Consider the following 15,846-nt stretch of genomic DNA (forward strand, 5'->3'; position numbering starts at 1 on the left):
CTTGGATTACCTACCTTCTTCCTCCAAACAAAGTCCACCTAATGGCAAAGTTCTTGGACCGTCGGGCTATGTCACCCCCGATGACTTACCTGGGACGTCTACAACTCTGCTTGAGCGACTGCAAAGGTATGTCATATTTTGCTTCAGCCTTGCGAGTTTTGAGGGAATTAATGGAATGTTAGACATCTATCAGTGACCAGCACATACAACGCTTTGGTAGCTCTCTTATCGTCAAAACAATCAGATGAGGATATCCAATCTGAGCTCGTGGAGATTTTGGGTTTTGAAGGGGACGGGTTATCCCTAGTGGAGGAAATACTGAAACCTGGTGTTCGTGAAAGTTTGGTGAGCCAAACGTTCGGATCTCAAATCGTACGTTGGTCTTATCCCCCCTTGACTCCTTCTAAGGTTTCATGCGAGAATCATTGACAGAGCTGGACTGACTTATATAGAAAGACAAAACTAATGGCCGATCTGGACCGACGTATAATCCAACGACAAGGATGACCCTCAGTGCACAACCCAGAGGGAAAAAAGAAAAGAAGAAACATGTGGACATATCTGATATTGTTGGATCTGCGGCAGATATCGAGAGGAGGTTACAGGAACAATTAGAGAAACCTAAACCTATGTTCTCTGATGGACCTGCTGTCAGCTTCCACACTCTCTTCGTCCCCAAGAAAGAGGCAGCTGATGGTGTAGCGTGTAGTGGAAAAAGAGAAATTACCTCACGTTTACGCTTCTACCACTACGGCGGGAGTTCAAATCTCTATGGGGGGACAATTTTCATTACCTGCAGGTACCACAAGAGAGCTCAATGATGTGAGTTCCTCTCCTCTGCTCTCGTGCCCTTCCCGTCATTCCCAGGTATCCTTGCTCCCTTCGAAAGCATCGATAAGATGTAGCATCGATGTGGGTCGACATTGATCGACAGACATATGAAGAAGTTGTGGTACCTCCGAACAAACCCATACCTCCCAGAGGATCCGAGAGACCAGTCCGGATTAACGAACTTCCCCCTTTGGCCAAAGGTTGTTTCCCGGTGAGTCTCGGCAAGGCAAGTATGTGATGAGTCGGCACCAGCTCACCGAATAGAGTTATGTATCACTGAATAGAATGCAGAGCATAATACAACCTACAGCTATGAATACCAATGAAAATTTGCTCATTTGCGGTAAGTCCGCTCTGCTCATGCTGGTCAATAGCTGATACGCAGCTCCGACCGGTGCCGTACGTTCATTCACTGAGATGGAGCATGCACTTTGGCTGATTGCAGGGTAAAACTGATATCGCCATCATGTCTATCATCCGTGTACTACAATCACACCTACTTGAAACTCCTCAAGGGCGCCCTCACCCATCCGGCTTCAATCTGGATTTGTCTGTATTCAAGATCATCTACGTCGCCCCGATGAAGGCTCTCGCTTCTGAAATAACACGGAAATTTGGCAAACGACTAGCATGGTTAGGTGTGAAAGTTCGCGAGTTGACTGGAGATATGCAAATGACGAGACAAGAGATAGCGGAGACTCAGGTCATAGTGACTACTCCAGAGAAATGGGATGTGGTCACGCGGAAACCGACAGGAGAGGGTGAACTGGCAAGTGTGAGTGAATAGCCAGTTTGCACATACACGTCTCAACATTGCAAAGCAGAACAGTCAGGGGTAAGAGCTGACTGTCAGCGAGTGAAGCTTCTCATCATTGATGAAGTCCACCTCTTGAATGAAGAACGAGGTGCGGTCATAGAGAGTATCGTAGCTCGGACACTCCGACAAGTGAGACCGACGTCCCCAGCTACTGATTGGAGCTGAGGAGACAGGTCGAATCAAGCCAGTCGGTCATACGTATTGTCGGTCTCAGTGCGACTTTGCCCAACTATATTGATGTTGGTGACTTTCTCAGGTGAATTCAACGAACCCTCGTGGATCACGCTTGCTGAAAGATAGGGTTAATCGTTATACTGGTCTTTTCTTCTTTGACGCTTCTTTTCGTCCTGTGCCCCTTGAGCAGCACTTCATTGGCGTGACCGGAAAACCTAGATCTCTGCAGTCAATCAAGAACACCGATCAGGTGGTGTTTGATAAGGTGCGTCTTTCTTTCCGCAGTACTTTTGTCTTTTCAACACCACAACCCTAAGATTTTGTGTTGTCGGGCACATTTGCTGACTGTCAGGTCTCACAACTTGTGGAACACGGTCATCAAGTCATGGTCTTCGTTCATGCTCGTAAAGAGACGGTTAAAGCAGCCGAATCTTTACGCGAGATGTCGAAAGAAGAAGCCATGGTGTCATTCTTTGAATGCATAGATCATCCGAAATTTGAATTCTACCGTCGAGAGATCGCGACATCGCGAAATAAGGAGATGAAAGATCTCTTCAATGCCGGCTTCGGTATACATCATGCAGGAATGTTGAGATCGGATAGGAATATGATGGAACGTATGTTCGAAGATGGTGCTATCAAGGTAAGTCTTATCTCTCGAGCTCACTGACTCTCAATTCGCGCCGGGGAGCGCTCACGAACATAGGTCCTTTGCTGTACATCGACACTTGCTTGGGGAGTCAACTTACCGGCTCATGCCGTCGTCATCAAAGGCACTCAGGTATACGATAGTAGTAAAGGTTCGTTTGTCGATCTCAGCGTGTTAGACGTTCTCCAGGTATGTGTGTTCCCTCATAGTCATAGATGTATCTGATGACAGATATTCGGTCGAGCAGGTAGACCTGGGTATGAGACATCTGGGGTGGGGTATATCTGTACTACTCAGGACAAGCTGGATCATTATCTTCGTAATATCATGTCTCAGGTGAGCTGTACCCCGAACTTGTTGGCTGCAGCTGACATGGCAGCTGCCTATCGAGTCCAAGTGCGTCAAAGCGGCTAAATGTGCGAAGGGCAACACTGACTGGATAGATTCATCGGTGGTATGGTGGATTCACTCAATGCGGAGATATCCCTTGGGACGATCGCAAACGTGCAAGAAGCCATTCAATGGCTAGGCTACACCTATCTTTTCGGTACGTCTCATTCCTACTTGACCTGCCATCCATGAACGGTGTCTGATTCGGGTGCGGGTGTCGAACGAAAATGTTGGTATGTGCCATGCTGAGTTGCAGTTCGTATGAAACGCGAGCCTTTCGTGTATGGTATGCCCCATGATGAAGGCAAAGATGATCCGCAACTGGGAAACAAGCGGAACGAGTTGATCATCCAAGCTGCTCGAAGATTGTCCGAGGCACGGATGATCCGGTTTGATGAAATGGCTGGTGCTTTGGCTATTACGGATCTTGGTAGGATAGCTGCCAAATACTATCTGAAGCATTCCACGGTTGAAGTATTCAGTGAGTTTATCCTGTTAAAGATGCTTTTGCTCATGTCAGATGGTTTGTTCAAGCCTGAGATGAAGAATGCCGATTTGTTTGACATGCTGTGTCAAGCTACTGAAGTGGGTTTTTTTTTCTGTCGGCAGCAGTATCATCACTGAGCAACAGTTCGATCAAATACAAGTGCGAGAAAGTGAGCAAGAGGAGCTACAGGCAATCGTGGAAAGTGCACATCGAGTTTTGGAGGTTCGTGGTGGTCCTAGTGATCGACATGGAAAAGTTAACATCCTGTATGTCATTAACTATCCTTCCGTGATGTTGTGTTGACTGGCAGACTACAAGCTCATATTTCACGAGTCTATCTTGAAGACTTTGCCCTTGTCTCAGATAGTGCATACATTGCTCAAGTAAGTAGATCTCTCATATGAGACGAGCCATTCTGATTGAGGCAGAACGCCGCCCGTATTATCAGAGCCCTGATCGAGTGGGCTTTCAGTCGTGATTGGGCAAACAACGTTCACCACCTTATAAACCTCAGCAAATCTATCGAAAAGCGTTCATGGCCATTCGCTCTCGTTCTCAATCAATTTCAACTGAAAGATGAGACGTTGTATCATATCATCCAGTACGCCGAAGATGTTCCCGTGGAAGATCTCCGTTCCATGTCTGCTAGAGAGATTGGAGATATGATCAAGTTGAACGAAGCCAACGGTCGAGCTGTCCTCGATGCTGCTTGGGCTTTACCAACGGTTGAGACTTCTTACTCTCTTCGTCCTTTGGCACATGATTTACTGAAGATACAAGTCATCGTCCGACCTAACTTCAGATGGAACGCTCGATTATCCGCTACTGCGGAACCGTTTTACGTATGGATCGAAGATTCAACTGGACTTGAAATGCTTCAATGGCGCAGTATCAAACTTCGACCTTCGACCACCTCATTAGAGTTGGAATTTATCATTCCATTCACCGACGATCTACCCGAAAGCATAACTATCGTGTCTACTTCAGACCGATGGTTTGGTTCCGATAGTCAAGTGGTTGTACCGCTTATCGATCTTGTCATGCCCACCCCGGTCGATGAACCCACCCCTGTTTTGGATGTACCGTTCTTGCAAATATCATGTTTGGATGATTACAACCTCGAACATGCTTATAGGTCGTATATGACGACCTTGACGAGTATTCAAACACAGGCATTTTGGAGTTTTTATCATACACAGAAGAATGTGTTTTTATCGGCACCAGTAGGCAGCGGGAAGTCATTTTTGGGAGAAGTGGCGATATGGTGAGTCACTTTACTGTTTGCGTGATTCCCATTGATCGGTAGGCATGCTTTTAGACATAATCGCGATGCTGTGGTACTCCTGATTCTCCCTCAAAAGGAGGCGGTAAAGGAAGTGACAGCCAGACTTCGTAGACTTTGTCCCCGAGCCAAAGATATACAGGTAAACACGATTCTTGGTCCTCATGACGTCGACTCTTTCTCAACTTCCGAGCGCACGATTGCTATTGCTACACCTTCGGCACTCCTGGCGGCGGAACCGAAAGTGTTACAAAAGTCTCTCATGAAATTGTCCCTGACGGTTTTTGACGATCTCCACCTTCTCAACCCTTCTTACGAACTTATCATCACCAAAATACTCTCCCTCGCCAAACCAGCTCGTACTCGACTGATCGGTCTCTCCTCTTCTCTAATTGACCCTACGTCTTTAGCAGATTGGTTGAGTGTCGACACTGCATTTAGGTTCAATTTTCTCCCCCGTGACCGTGGGATATCTCTTTCGGTCCATACCAAGACTTTCACCATCCCTCATTCGACCACGTTACTCAAAACGATGGTCAAACCGACATACGATATCCTCAAATCTTCACCTGGACAAGCTATCATCTTCATCCCTTCCCGTCCCATGTGTCGTGTCATAGCGACGGATCTAGTCAGACAATCCGGTACAGAGATGGATCTCAACGGTTTTCTTTCCGTCCCTCGTGAAGCTGTCGAACCTTACGCTCAACGAATACGAGACACCAATCTGTACGAACCTCTTTTACATGGGATAGGATATGTCATACCTGATATGTCAGGGAAAGACTTGGAAATGGTTTTTGAACTTTTCGTCAGTGGATTGATCAAAGCTTTGTTGGTTCCACGTGAAATGGCATGGAAACTTCCTGTAAGAAGTACGGTTGTGATCCTCCTCAGTGCTCAATATGTGGAATACGACCGAATTTCAAACGAACAAAGAGTGGTCAATTATTCTCCTGTGGAATTGGTCAAAATGCAAGGTCACGCGATTCCTTCTCCTTTCCCTATGTCAACGATTACAAACGGGATTATCAGTGGGGGAGAAAGTAAAATGTTCATTATGTGTCAACAAGAACAATCTTTATTTATCAATCGTATCCTCTCTTCTGGTCTTCCACTAGAATCATTTATTCCATCTTTGTTAAAAGGTGAGCGATCGGAAAGTGAAGAAACAGAATTGAAGAATTTACTCAAACCTCGTCCACCACCTTTGAGAGTTCAAGCGAATTTATCAAAGAGGATAGATTTAAGAAAAAGAGATATGATGGATTTATTGGGTTGGACATATCTTGCTGATAGGATAAAAGCTAATCCGAGTTATTATGATGTGGGAAATGGAGAACCAGAGAGGGTGGTGAGTGATTGGATTGATAGATGGTTTGTCATCCGGAGAGCGAAAGGGGAAGAGGGGGATGGGATGACTAGTTCTGGAAGTGGAGGGAAGGGGAAGGGGAAAGGGAATGGGAAGATTAATGGGGGTGAAGGGAAAGAGAATGGGATGACAAGTGAACAGACTTCGGAGGAAATTGATGATGTAGAGGATAGTGAGATGGATGTGACGGTGGAAGATAGAGATCATGATGATAGTGGGATTGGTACTTGAGCTTCTTAGTTCGAACGACCTGAGATGTCATACTTTCAAGCTCCCATTACATATAGGGCTCGTATTATATTCAGCATGATAATATAGCATAAACATCATTCATCCATGCATCATGCATCATGCACAGGTACTAGGTACTCCCTCTCCAGCCGAATTCACGTATAAGATCCTCCGCCGTCACTGTGCACGTATTTCTTCCCGATCACCGGCAATGACCAACGCCAATTGCCGAAGATGACCATAACCGTAAAACCCGACCAACATCACTTCAAACGTCTCCTTGACATCTAATTCAACCTTGAGCCAGTATACCCAACGATTTCTCATCAGCTTCATAGGACTAAACAGACTTCAATAGGATTATCATAATGTCAGACCTCAAAGAATCAGGTTTCAAGGTATTTCCACTGCTTTCTTTCAAATGAGCTTCAATTGACGCGTAGACGAGCGAAGTGCTTTCCGTGAGCTCATCCTCGGCCCTCTACATACTCCAGCCAGCTCATATCATCACTCCTTTCTTGACCGTCAATCAAATGATCTAGTCTCAATCTACACGATCACAAAAGCAACAATAATCAATTCTTCACCGACATTCTTACAAATCCCGTTGGATCATGTCTCATACTGGGGCCGTTTGGGGGATTGAGTAACTACTGGAGGAAGATCAACGAGAGAATTTAGCTGAACGATAAGACTCTAGCTACATCTTTCGACAAGATGTCGGAGAATGATAAAAAAGCTCAGATCAAAAAAGTCAGTGGAAAACTTTCCTCCCTTTCCTCCTGCTCTCATCGTGTCCCATCTGACCTCAATGAACATCGATGTATCAAGGAGCTTTAGCTTGGCCGAGCCGAATCCTTATAGGGGTTTTCCGAGAATATACGACATATGGGAGGTCAGGAGCCTTCGTGACTACCTAAGACTCTTCACTCTGGCGGGTTAGGTGGACGGCCGAAGTATGAATGGAAAGGAGGTTGACGTTTATGAGAGAGTACGAGTGTAGGTACTGACAAATAGACCAATGGGATCTTTCAATTAAATATAAAGAATGCGGAGGGAAAAGAGGGTATTTGGGTGTATGTTATCCCCATCTCCACCCCCCCCCCCTTCTCTCCACCTCATCGCTCATCCTTTCTCTTATTCGCATCTTCGCTTTGAGAGCTATGCTCCCTTATCTCGACTCCTGCTGAAGAGTCAGGATAGACCTGAAGGAACAGGGTAAAGTTACGAAAGGACCCGCTAAGAAGCCCGGTGAGTGTTCTACTCCCCTATCTCTGTACGCTTCGATCTTCTCTCTTCATTATGTCCATCAGATATGGATTCACCCACTCTTCTCTACTGAGAATGGTAACGTGAGCGAGGATTGGGCTATGAGACTTTTTCAAATAGTACAATTACAATCGCTGACTGCAGATTGCACGATGACTCTTTCTGACGGTAAGTTCGAGGAACAGTTTTGCAAGAAGAGAGACTGATTGACAGACACATTCATGTCACTCGCCGATGGGAAATTGAACGGACAGAAAGCTTTCATGACTGGAGCTCTCAAAGTCAAGGGGAATGTTATGCTCGCTACCAAATTGGATGGTGTTCTCAAGGTGAGTCCATCTTTCGGTATTCGACTCTCGTCATCCACTTCTCCACCATATAATCTACGTTCATGCCTCCGCTGCTTATCTCGTCGTGCGTGTCTTCTCAATGTATCGACAGAATACATGCGATCTCAGGTAGACGGGACAATGCTGATCCGCAGGGCGCGAAAGCGAAGTTGTAAGCTTGCTCGCACTCTGCTCAGATCACTTCCGCGACTTCACGAGTTCCTTGCATGTTGTTTCAGTCATGTATAAAGTACGCATTCGATGGGCGTTCAAGATGATTTGCACACGGTTTTTCCGTCTTTTAAATTATATGTAACTTATACACGCGGCCAACCGAGATCAAGCACGACATCGACAACACTCTTTATATCCTCGATCAGCTCAGCTGCCATATCTTTATCACAGGCGGGGACCTTGAGCTTAACGATATCTATCATTAGCTCGAGTTGCTCATGTCATCCTCACGAAACGGCGACCACGTAATCTAATCTTTCTTCTTTTCCCTCGTCTTCAACCCTAACGCTTCCTTGGGGAAAGAGATCCAGAATGGAGGCACTTACCGACGATACCAGTTGTGTCCGCGACCCAAACGCTCAACAGAGCCCGGACTACCCGTCGAGCCGTCTTGTCGTCCATTTGCCGCTTAATGAGTCGGAAATGAGTCGCAACATCATCTTTCCTTGCGGCCCACCACTCAGCTTGTCTGGCGCGACCCTTGTCCTTTTTCTTCCCAACGTCTTCCAAGTATGGGGCGTTTAAGAAACCATCGACAGCGTTCATCATGGCGAAAAGGAAAGTCGGGATCGACGAAGGAGATACCGCGGTGTCGCCGTCAGCTGACAATCAGAGAGAACAGAAGCCCAGTCATTTGGAATACTCACCTAATGCCTTGGTCACACCGGCCACTCTTTCTAACCCAAACAAAGCCTCGTGAATAACCTCCACTTTCACCTCCTCGTCACTCGTGTCAACGAGAGATGAGTCAGCAGAAGACGCTGCGAGCTCCAAATCGTTGAGGAAGTTCTTGACAACCAAAACAACCTCTCTGATCCTCTCAGGAATGGGCGGTGGAGGTGGGAGGAGTGGAAGAGCTGATACCGAAGAAGATCTAGAAGTGGCTCGAGGGTTATAATCGTCCGGATCCCTCCGATGCTTTTGAGCCACTCGGGGATCAGTGGTCCTGTATTCCTCAAACGGCTGAGGAGTACCATCGTAATGAGAAAATGTCGAGTCGCGTATGTGACGTCCATCGGAATTGCTTATAATTGTACCACATTCCGATACGACGGACGATTCTCGATCACCAGCTATGGAGAATGACGATTCTCGAGTCCTCGCGAGTGGAGAAGGAGACGAAGGGGGGGAGGGGATGTCTGTGTCGTCCAAACTGATCGGCTGACCGTCAGCCATGACTTTACTTTGACCACTGAGAATCGTGACGGCAATCAGAGGAAGAAAATGGGCTCACGTTATGTGATGATCCCCCTATACTGACTACCGAGCTCGCTCTGCTGACCGGACCGGGTGTAGGCGTCTTGGAAGCCCTGGTAGTGAGAGTCCTCATGAGACTTGAGGCCCTCGACATGCTTCTCCTTGGAGAAGGGGAGGAAGGTGTCACAGATCGCATTCTCCCTCGCGTGGGAGGACCCATACTTCCCATTCTACGGATCGGAGACGGCGAAGGTGTGGAGCGAGGCGTCGATGGAGTCCTCGATCGAGGAGGAGTAAAAGGAGCCACGCTGCCAAAGCGAAGGGCAGACAGGTTGGGCTTTTTATCAGTGGGAGGAGGGGTGGGGGGAGGTTGAGTTGCAGCTCGTTTTTGGGGTTTGATAATTGTAGAAGCTGAGTGAAGCTGGGCCATGGTGGGCTTGACGTCAGGCCAAGATGTCGAGGGTGTAGCGCTTCTGATGGAAGACGGGGTGGCAGATCTCCTGGGAGAGGGGGTAGGAGGAGGAGCCATATCAGTTTTCTTGGTAGGCGTTTTGAAGGGGGTTCTAGGCTGTATCATGAGCTTGAATCCATCGCTGAAGGCTGACGAGATATAATGCTCACAAGTTCTGAGAAGACTTTGCTCGGTTTTGCTTGAGGCTTGTTGAGTTCGTCAAAGACCATGTTGGATATATCCTCTCTTTACACGTCGACTCGGGTAACGTATGAACTTGATGAAGGTTGAGAAAAAGACGTGAGAGCTATGAGTAAAAGTGACGATATGGTGAGAAGGACGTGAGAGATGAGAAAGAGTGAGAGTATTGGTAGTTAGTTATAAGAGGGTTTCCGGTAGCTTTCTGACTACATGGAGACGGAACTCCTTATGCCGTGCGCCCGACAGAGGGAAAATGTCCAATATTGGTCATGGTTCAAACTCACACAATCCTTTGGACTAAACGCCATGATCTACAGGAAACTTGCTTGACGACCATGTTCACCTTGACGACGAGTGGTGAGACGACTGTGAGATCCAGCCTCAGTTGTACCATACCATGTCAAGTGGGTAAGTGGAGGTAACGGCATCACACACATGGCCGAACCGAACCGAACCGATCAATCGGACTCTGATCATTCCACACCTCCCCTCAAAGAAACCCACTTTCTATCATCCCTCCCCTCACTCCTACACTGACCACTTCTGGTAGATACAAGACAAGTGTACGACTTTACATACAGCGGAAAAGAATTGGACAAAGAAGGCAAGGACGTTTCTAGTATGATCGAGAGATGAACAGGATACTTTTTCAGAACATCATAAACACGTGAACACGTCCAGCCTTCTTCTTCTCCTTCTTTCCCGCTCTCTTCCAATCGCGCTAACCTCTTATTTTCACCTCTTATCAAATCGTTAATAACCTTTGTACAGCTTTCAGCCTCCGGGAAGCTGATAAGGAGTCTGGAATTAGAGGTTAGACACAGGAATGAGATAATACGGAAGGTGGAATGTGAGTCGTGGAATGGCGGAACGGTCTAGACTTGCGGGAAGAAAAGATATGAGATAGGTGTCGCGTCCTTGGAAGAAGATATAAAGACAGGTAAGAGACTTTCCTCTCTCATCTTATCTTCTTCATTCTCAACCTCCAATAACTCTCGCAACTCTACCCGACCACCATACCAACGCGTCCATTACACCTCCCTCAATAACGACCACATATCGTCTCCTCCTCTTTCTACAAACCTTCCACCATCATCGAGCTTCTACTACACTTCTCATCGAGTCTAAACCTCACATATCTTCTTCTCTTCTCTCTGATCACCTTTTTAGTGTCACCCAGATCAGGTTTTCGTATCGAAAGTGTAAGTCATGCCCGTCAGACTTGATGAACGATTGCTAATGGCAGTGCCACATCATGTTCTTCTTCGATTACTTCAAACCTTCCCCTCCCCTCACCACCCATTCTGTCAAAGTCTATCATTGTCCCAAGATGGCTTCGGCTCAACTTGATCGTCAACGTCATCGAGAAACAGGATACAAACCTCTTACCAAACCACAATCCAAGTATTCCAAGACGCGTCTCACCATTCAAACCACAATTGATACTAAAGACAAGAACAATCGGAGAACCGTGCGTTTCTCTGATGATTCTTCCCTTTCTTCGTCTCCTTCATCAATATTACTCGTCACTCCTACTTCTTCACCTCGAACGTCAAGTTTTCCATCCCGTCTTTCTTCCCCTCTCAACTACACTTCGAAATATACTCCTACTTCCATGCTATCGAACACACGAAACCCCTCACCGAAAGATCTCGAACACAAACCATTGAAAGGAATCCTTCGTACGTCTTCTAAAAACCGACTCTCCACAATTGTCCCGTCTACAAGTTATCACTCTGATCTCCTACACAAACCTCGGACAAGAGAAGGAGAATGGAAGAATTTATGGAGAGAGAGAAGGGAGAAAAGGGATATATGTGAAATTAACAGTTTTCCTTGTTGTCCAAGACCAAAAGAAGAAGAATGGATTCATCGTTTGGAGAAATTACAAGAATGGAATGAAGGGGAAAATAATTTATTGGATCATATTCAACAAGTTTATGGTGGATCCGATGAATATGAGAAAGAAGTATTCAATGGTCTTTCTGAACAACCACATCCTAGGATACAAAAGACTAAGAAGTCTACAACGAAGAAGGAAGTGGTGGAACCGGTATGTACCAAGATGGTGATACAAGGGGAGATTGAGAAATATTGTCTTTGATTTCCTTAAGGATAGGAATTAGTGTCTTGTCTTTTCGATACGGCTGGACCGATCATAATTTTCGACCTGGGAGTCAAGTATATTCACTTCTCCAACACTATGCGGGTATAGGATCGGGAGTGACGACCAATGAAATTGAAGTACAGGTTCATCACGAAATCATCACCGCGCTGCGACGCGGCCAAAGTCACACGACATTGTCGTCAAAGTTCCATGTACCCAGTCCTTTGTATACAACTCATCACCTCCACCTTCACATACCTCACTCTCCGTCTTCGAATCGCACTCCCTCAAGATGTCGTCTCGGTAAACTCGGAGATGAAGGATGAAGGATGAAGGATGAAGGATGAAGGATGAAGGATGAAGGATGAAGGATGAAGGATGAAGGATGAAGGATGAAGGATGAAGGATGAAGGATGAAGGATGAAGGATGAAGGATGAAGGATGAAGGATGAAAGATGAAGGATGAAAGATGAAGGATGAAAGATGAAGGTTGTCATATGTAACACTGGATAGATCAAATGTTGTTGTACATCACATACTGTATGTATCATGTATCATGCATACTACAGTATTAGACAGGGCTTCATGTCTCTATCTGCTCGCAATTTCCCCCCTCGCATGATCTCGCGAAATTTGACAATGACGGGACCACGAGATCTTTGAATCTTTCTTCTTAAGTAGAATACTGAGAATTCCTTATACGAAGAATAGTCAAAAGTCCAATAACAACTGCATTACACCAAAATCTACTAGAGTGAGATAGACAAATGGATATACGTAGATAGATAACCTTTTCAAGTCTTCTCCATCCGCACCACGAGCCACTTGACCATTTATACGTTATTCAGCATACGACTCTTCATTCTCCACTATCACCTCTTGAGCTTCGTATTCTTCTTCTTCATCCATATCGGCGTTTGCGTCTTGTTGTCAGTTTACAGGCGCTGTTTCACTATTCAGTTTCCCACGGGTCCGAGGGCGATCATATTCACTACGACAAACCTTGCAACGATTCCATCACATCTCAACGGGACCAAAGACAAGGAATAGGACAAGGACAAGAAGAAAAGAACAAAGGGGGGGAGAAAATGCAGATGTGGAAGAACTGAGAACGTTGGGGAGAGACGAGAGCGTTGGAGGAAGGAGGGAGTCGATGGAAAAAGCCAGAGTGAAGAGAAAGGGAAGGATTACGGATCACGAATGGAAGACGAGGGAGGAGCCAAGATACAGAGCACTACAAAATGTGACAACATGAAGACATGTTCACAGGCAAGATGGGAATTCGAAAGTTTACAAACACATAACTCACATTGATCATACTCATTACACACATCAGCCAAATTGGCCTCTGCTTCTTGAAACTCCATCTCGTCCATCCCTTCACCAGTGTACCAATGCAAGAACGCTCTTCTTTTGAATAATTGACGGAATTGATTATGCGAACGTTTGAATACCTCGGAAATGGCCGTGGTATTCGCTACGAGTGTCGCGGAAGCGGGTAGACCGACGGGTGGAACGGTGCATAATGTTGTCAGGGCGGAGTTGGGAATCTAAGAGGTTAGTCGTTACTCAGACTGATATGTTCGCTGCATGACTAGATGAGATCACAACTGATGATGATGATGATGATCTTGGAGCGCCACGACGACGATGACGAGTTGCAAGGAAGAGAGAGGACAAAGTCGAGGAAGAAGAAGAAGAAGAAAAGGTCGTATACTCACCCATGGTACGAAATGAGCAGAATTGCGATTTTGAAATTCCCACACTCCAGTCTCGATATCCCTCATACTCATCTTTCCCCTATATGCCACTGCTACAGTCAAGTATTTACCCAAAGCAGGATCGATAGCCGCCATCAAACTCTTGCGTTGGAAAATAGCCGCTGTGAGCTCGTGAACATTCGAAGCCTGGCTAATCAGCATGAAACGTCACATCAAGTATAACTCACGGTATATTGTCTTGTGGACGTGGAAACTAAGGGGGCGTAACCGGTGGTGAAGAAGTGAAGTCGAGGGAATGGGACTAGACATGTCAACTCTACTTCAAGACATGTTCTAAGTTTGACTGACCCATGTTCACGGCGAGTTTTCGAAGATCGGAGTTGAGCACACCAGGGCTGATCAAATCAGCTATGTCATGTTTCATGAGTATGAGGAAGATCTACAATCGTAACGTGGCTATTTCGTCAGTCATACCCTATCTAGCTATTGAGTTGACGGGAAACGTACTAGTGAATCCAGACATGACCTTTGCCACCAGAGAATTCAAGTCCTTGTACCGTGGCATTTTTATCTTCAACTCCGCTTCGCATATATTATACAAAGCTTCGTTCTGACACATCAGCTCAAGCTCAATCTTCGTGGATAAGATGTAAGCTGCTCACGTCTATACAACATGTGATATCGGCATTCTCCACCAACATGTTAGTGGATAACACGGCGTTGTATGGTTCCACCACCGTTTCGGAAACTTTAGGGGAGGGGAATATGGAGAAGGTTGCCAACATCCGATCTGGGTATTCTTCCCTTATTTTCCCTAATAGCAAAGCACCAAGACCTGAACCAGTACCCCCACCAAGAGCTTCTGGTCAGTATCATCAACATATACGTATGCTTGACTAACAATGTATGAGTTGAAATCCTTGGAGGGAATCAGAATTCTCAGCTTGTTGTCTTAATACATCTTGGATGCTTTCCACAAGTTCAGCACCTATATGATTAGCTCTTTCTTCGATCGTCCACGTCAGACCATGAATGACGAGAGTCGGGGTGATGGGAGATTGGCAATGTCAGATGAGGAGACAAACCTTCGGTGTAATACCCCTTCGCCCAGTTATTCCCCGCCCCACTTTCACCATGAACAAACGTCTCTGGTCGGAAAAGATTTGCCATATTCCCCGCTCGGACCAAATCCACCACTCCAGGTTCGAGATCGACTTGGATCGATCTCGGTACATATTTTTTATTTGAAGCTTCAGTGAAATATACATCGACTGATCGTAAGCCATTGCATCCTCATCGAGGGGCGCTTAATACCGACTGACCTTTGGCGAGTTGTTGTGGGTCATTGCCTATATATTTCCCACTCACTAAGACGATCAGTACCAGCAAGAACGGATTGAGGGTAAAAGTGAATTACTGACGATCTAAACCATGTTCCGCCAAAACGGTTTCCCAAAAAGCTGTCCCGATTTGGTTTCCGGCCTGACCGACTGATCGGGTAAGCTTCCCTCAAGAGGTGATAAGATAACAACTCACCTGAGAGACTGATGATTTCTCTCCCCATTTCTAGCGCTGTGGGGTTTTATTGAGAAAGGTAGGAAAGGAACTGATGCAAGAGAGAGAGAGAGAGAAGAAGACATTGCGCTCCCTGTCTTCGCCTCTGGCCCAACCCCCCTGCTCTCTCCTCACCTGGTCGAACACGCGCCGCGCGTGAGGCATTTCCCACGTCATACTTTACCAGTAGTAGGAAATCGTTATCAATTGTCCAAATGCTCCATTAAGGTTCAGCCATCAGGCATCAGCCATCAGGTATCGGCCATCGGCCGTCGGAAGTCAAGAGTCATGACGACGCAGGCTCCGATCAAGCAAAAGCCAAGAGCAAGGTTTCCAGTAAGATGAGCATTAGCATTCCACAATCATCGTCTTTTCAGCATCGGCGACGGACATCAAGTGAAAGTGTGCAATTTGACACCTTCATATTTCCTCAGCGGCTTGGACAATTGTATACAACAAACGAAAGGAAGAAACATCTTTCGACCTCCGCTGGTTGCACCTTTCAACGCAACTACCCTCGGAGGCTGTGCACGGGTGTCGCCAGGTGTCT

At 46.3% G+C, this 15,846-nt stretch overlaps 5 protein-coding genes across 5 annotated transcripts; 3 read left to right on the forward strand and 2 right to left on the reverse strand.

Annotated features, from left to right (window-relative positions):
* Positions 1-41: 41 nt before the first annotated feature.
* On the forward strand, positions 42-6,335 carry TREMEDRAFT_70643 (uncharacterized protein; the record flags this gene model as incomplete). The annotated part of the gene is made up of 23 exons (XM_007001939.1): positions 42-126; positions 194-345; positions 453-650; positions 703-822; positions 935-1,042; positions 1,096-1,174; positions 1,217-1,230; positions 1,277-1,606; positions 1,685-1,777; positions 1,822-1,904; positions 1,949-2,087; positions 2,175-2,465; positions 2,529-2,660; positions 2,703-2,807; positions 2,851-2,867; positions 2,915-3,018; positions 3,118-3,342; positions 3,382-3,446; positions 3,493-3,614; positions 3,659-3,731; positions 3,777-4,612; positions 4,655-5,638; positions 5,666-6,335. 23 exons carry the CDS (start codon positions 42-44, stop codon positions 6,231-6,233), a joined length of 4,923 nt encoding a protein of 1,640 aa, XP_007002001.1. The 3' UTR covers positions 6,234-6,335.
* Positions 6,336-6,601: 266 nt separating this feature from the next.
* TREMEDRAFT_58329 (uncharacterized protein) lies at positions 6,602-8,007 on the forward strand (the record flags this gene model as incomplete). The annotated part of the gene is made up of 8 exons (XM_007001167.1): positions 6,602-6,631; positions 6,677-6,694; positions 6,927-6,986; positions 7,251-7,309; positions 7,432-7,484; positions 7,647-7,670; positions 7,716-7,831; positions 7,987-8,007. 8 exons carry the CDS (start codon positions 6,602-6,604, stop codon positions 8,005-8,007), a joined length of 381 nt encoding a protein of 126 aa, XP_007001229.1.
* A 141-nt stretch (positions 8,008-8,148) lies between these two features.
* On the reverse strand, positions 8,149-9,943 carry TREMEDRAFT_58330 (uncharacterized protein; the record flags this gene model as incomplete). Its single annotated transcript, XM_007001168.1, has 5 exons — positions 8,149-8,261; positions 8,392-8,667; positions 8,713-9,226; positions 9,300-9,830; positions 9,884-9,943. 5 exons carry the CDS (start codon positions 9,941-9,943, stop codon positions 8,149-8,151), a joined length of 1,494 nt encoding a protein of 497 aa, XP_007001230.1.
* Positions 9,944-11,169: 1,226 nt separating this feature from the next.
* Positions 11,170-12,018, forward strand: TREMEDRAFT_58331 (uncharacterized protein; the record flags this gene model as incomplete). Its single annotated transcript, XM_007001169.1, has 1 exon — positions 11,170-12,018. The coding sequence occupies one exon, from the start codon at positions 11,170-11,172 to the stop codon at positions 12,016-12,018; it is 849 nt and encodes a 282-aa protein (XP_007001231.1).
* Positions 12,019-12,735: 717 nt separating this feature from the next.
* Positions 12,736-15,330, reverse strand: TREMEDRAFT_72677 (uncharacterized protein). Its single transcript, XM_007002057.1, has 13 exons — positions 15,279-15,330; positions 15,164-15,232; positions 15,065-15,109; positions 14,828-15,013; positions 14,644-14,730; positions 14,405-14,601; positions 14,246-14,352; positions 14,186-14,194; positions 14,091-14,137; positions 13,970-14,043; positions 13,743-13,928; positions 13,331-13,571; positions 12,736-12,944 (listed from the first exon to the last, which is right to left on the reverse strand). The coding sequence occupies exons 1-13, from the start codon at positions 15,304-15,306 to the stop codon at positions 12,862-12,864; spliced, it is 1,359 nt and encodes a 452-aa protein (XP_007002119.1). The 5' UTR covers positions 15,307-15,330; the 3' UTR covers positions 12,736-12,861.
* Positions 15,331-15,846: the final 516 nt, after the last annotated feature.

This window comes from Tremella mesenterica (assembly GCF_000271645.1).
Source record: "Tremella mesenterica DSM 1558 unplaced genomic scaffold TREMEscaffold_1, whole genome shotgun sequence".
NCBI classification, from domain to species: domain Eukaryota; kingdom Fungi; phylum Basidiomycota; class Tremellomycetes; order Tremellales; family Tremellaceae; genus Tremella; species Tremella mesenterica.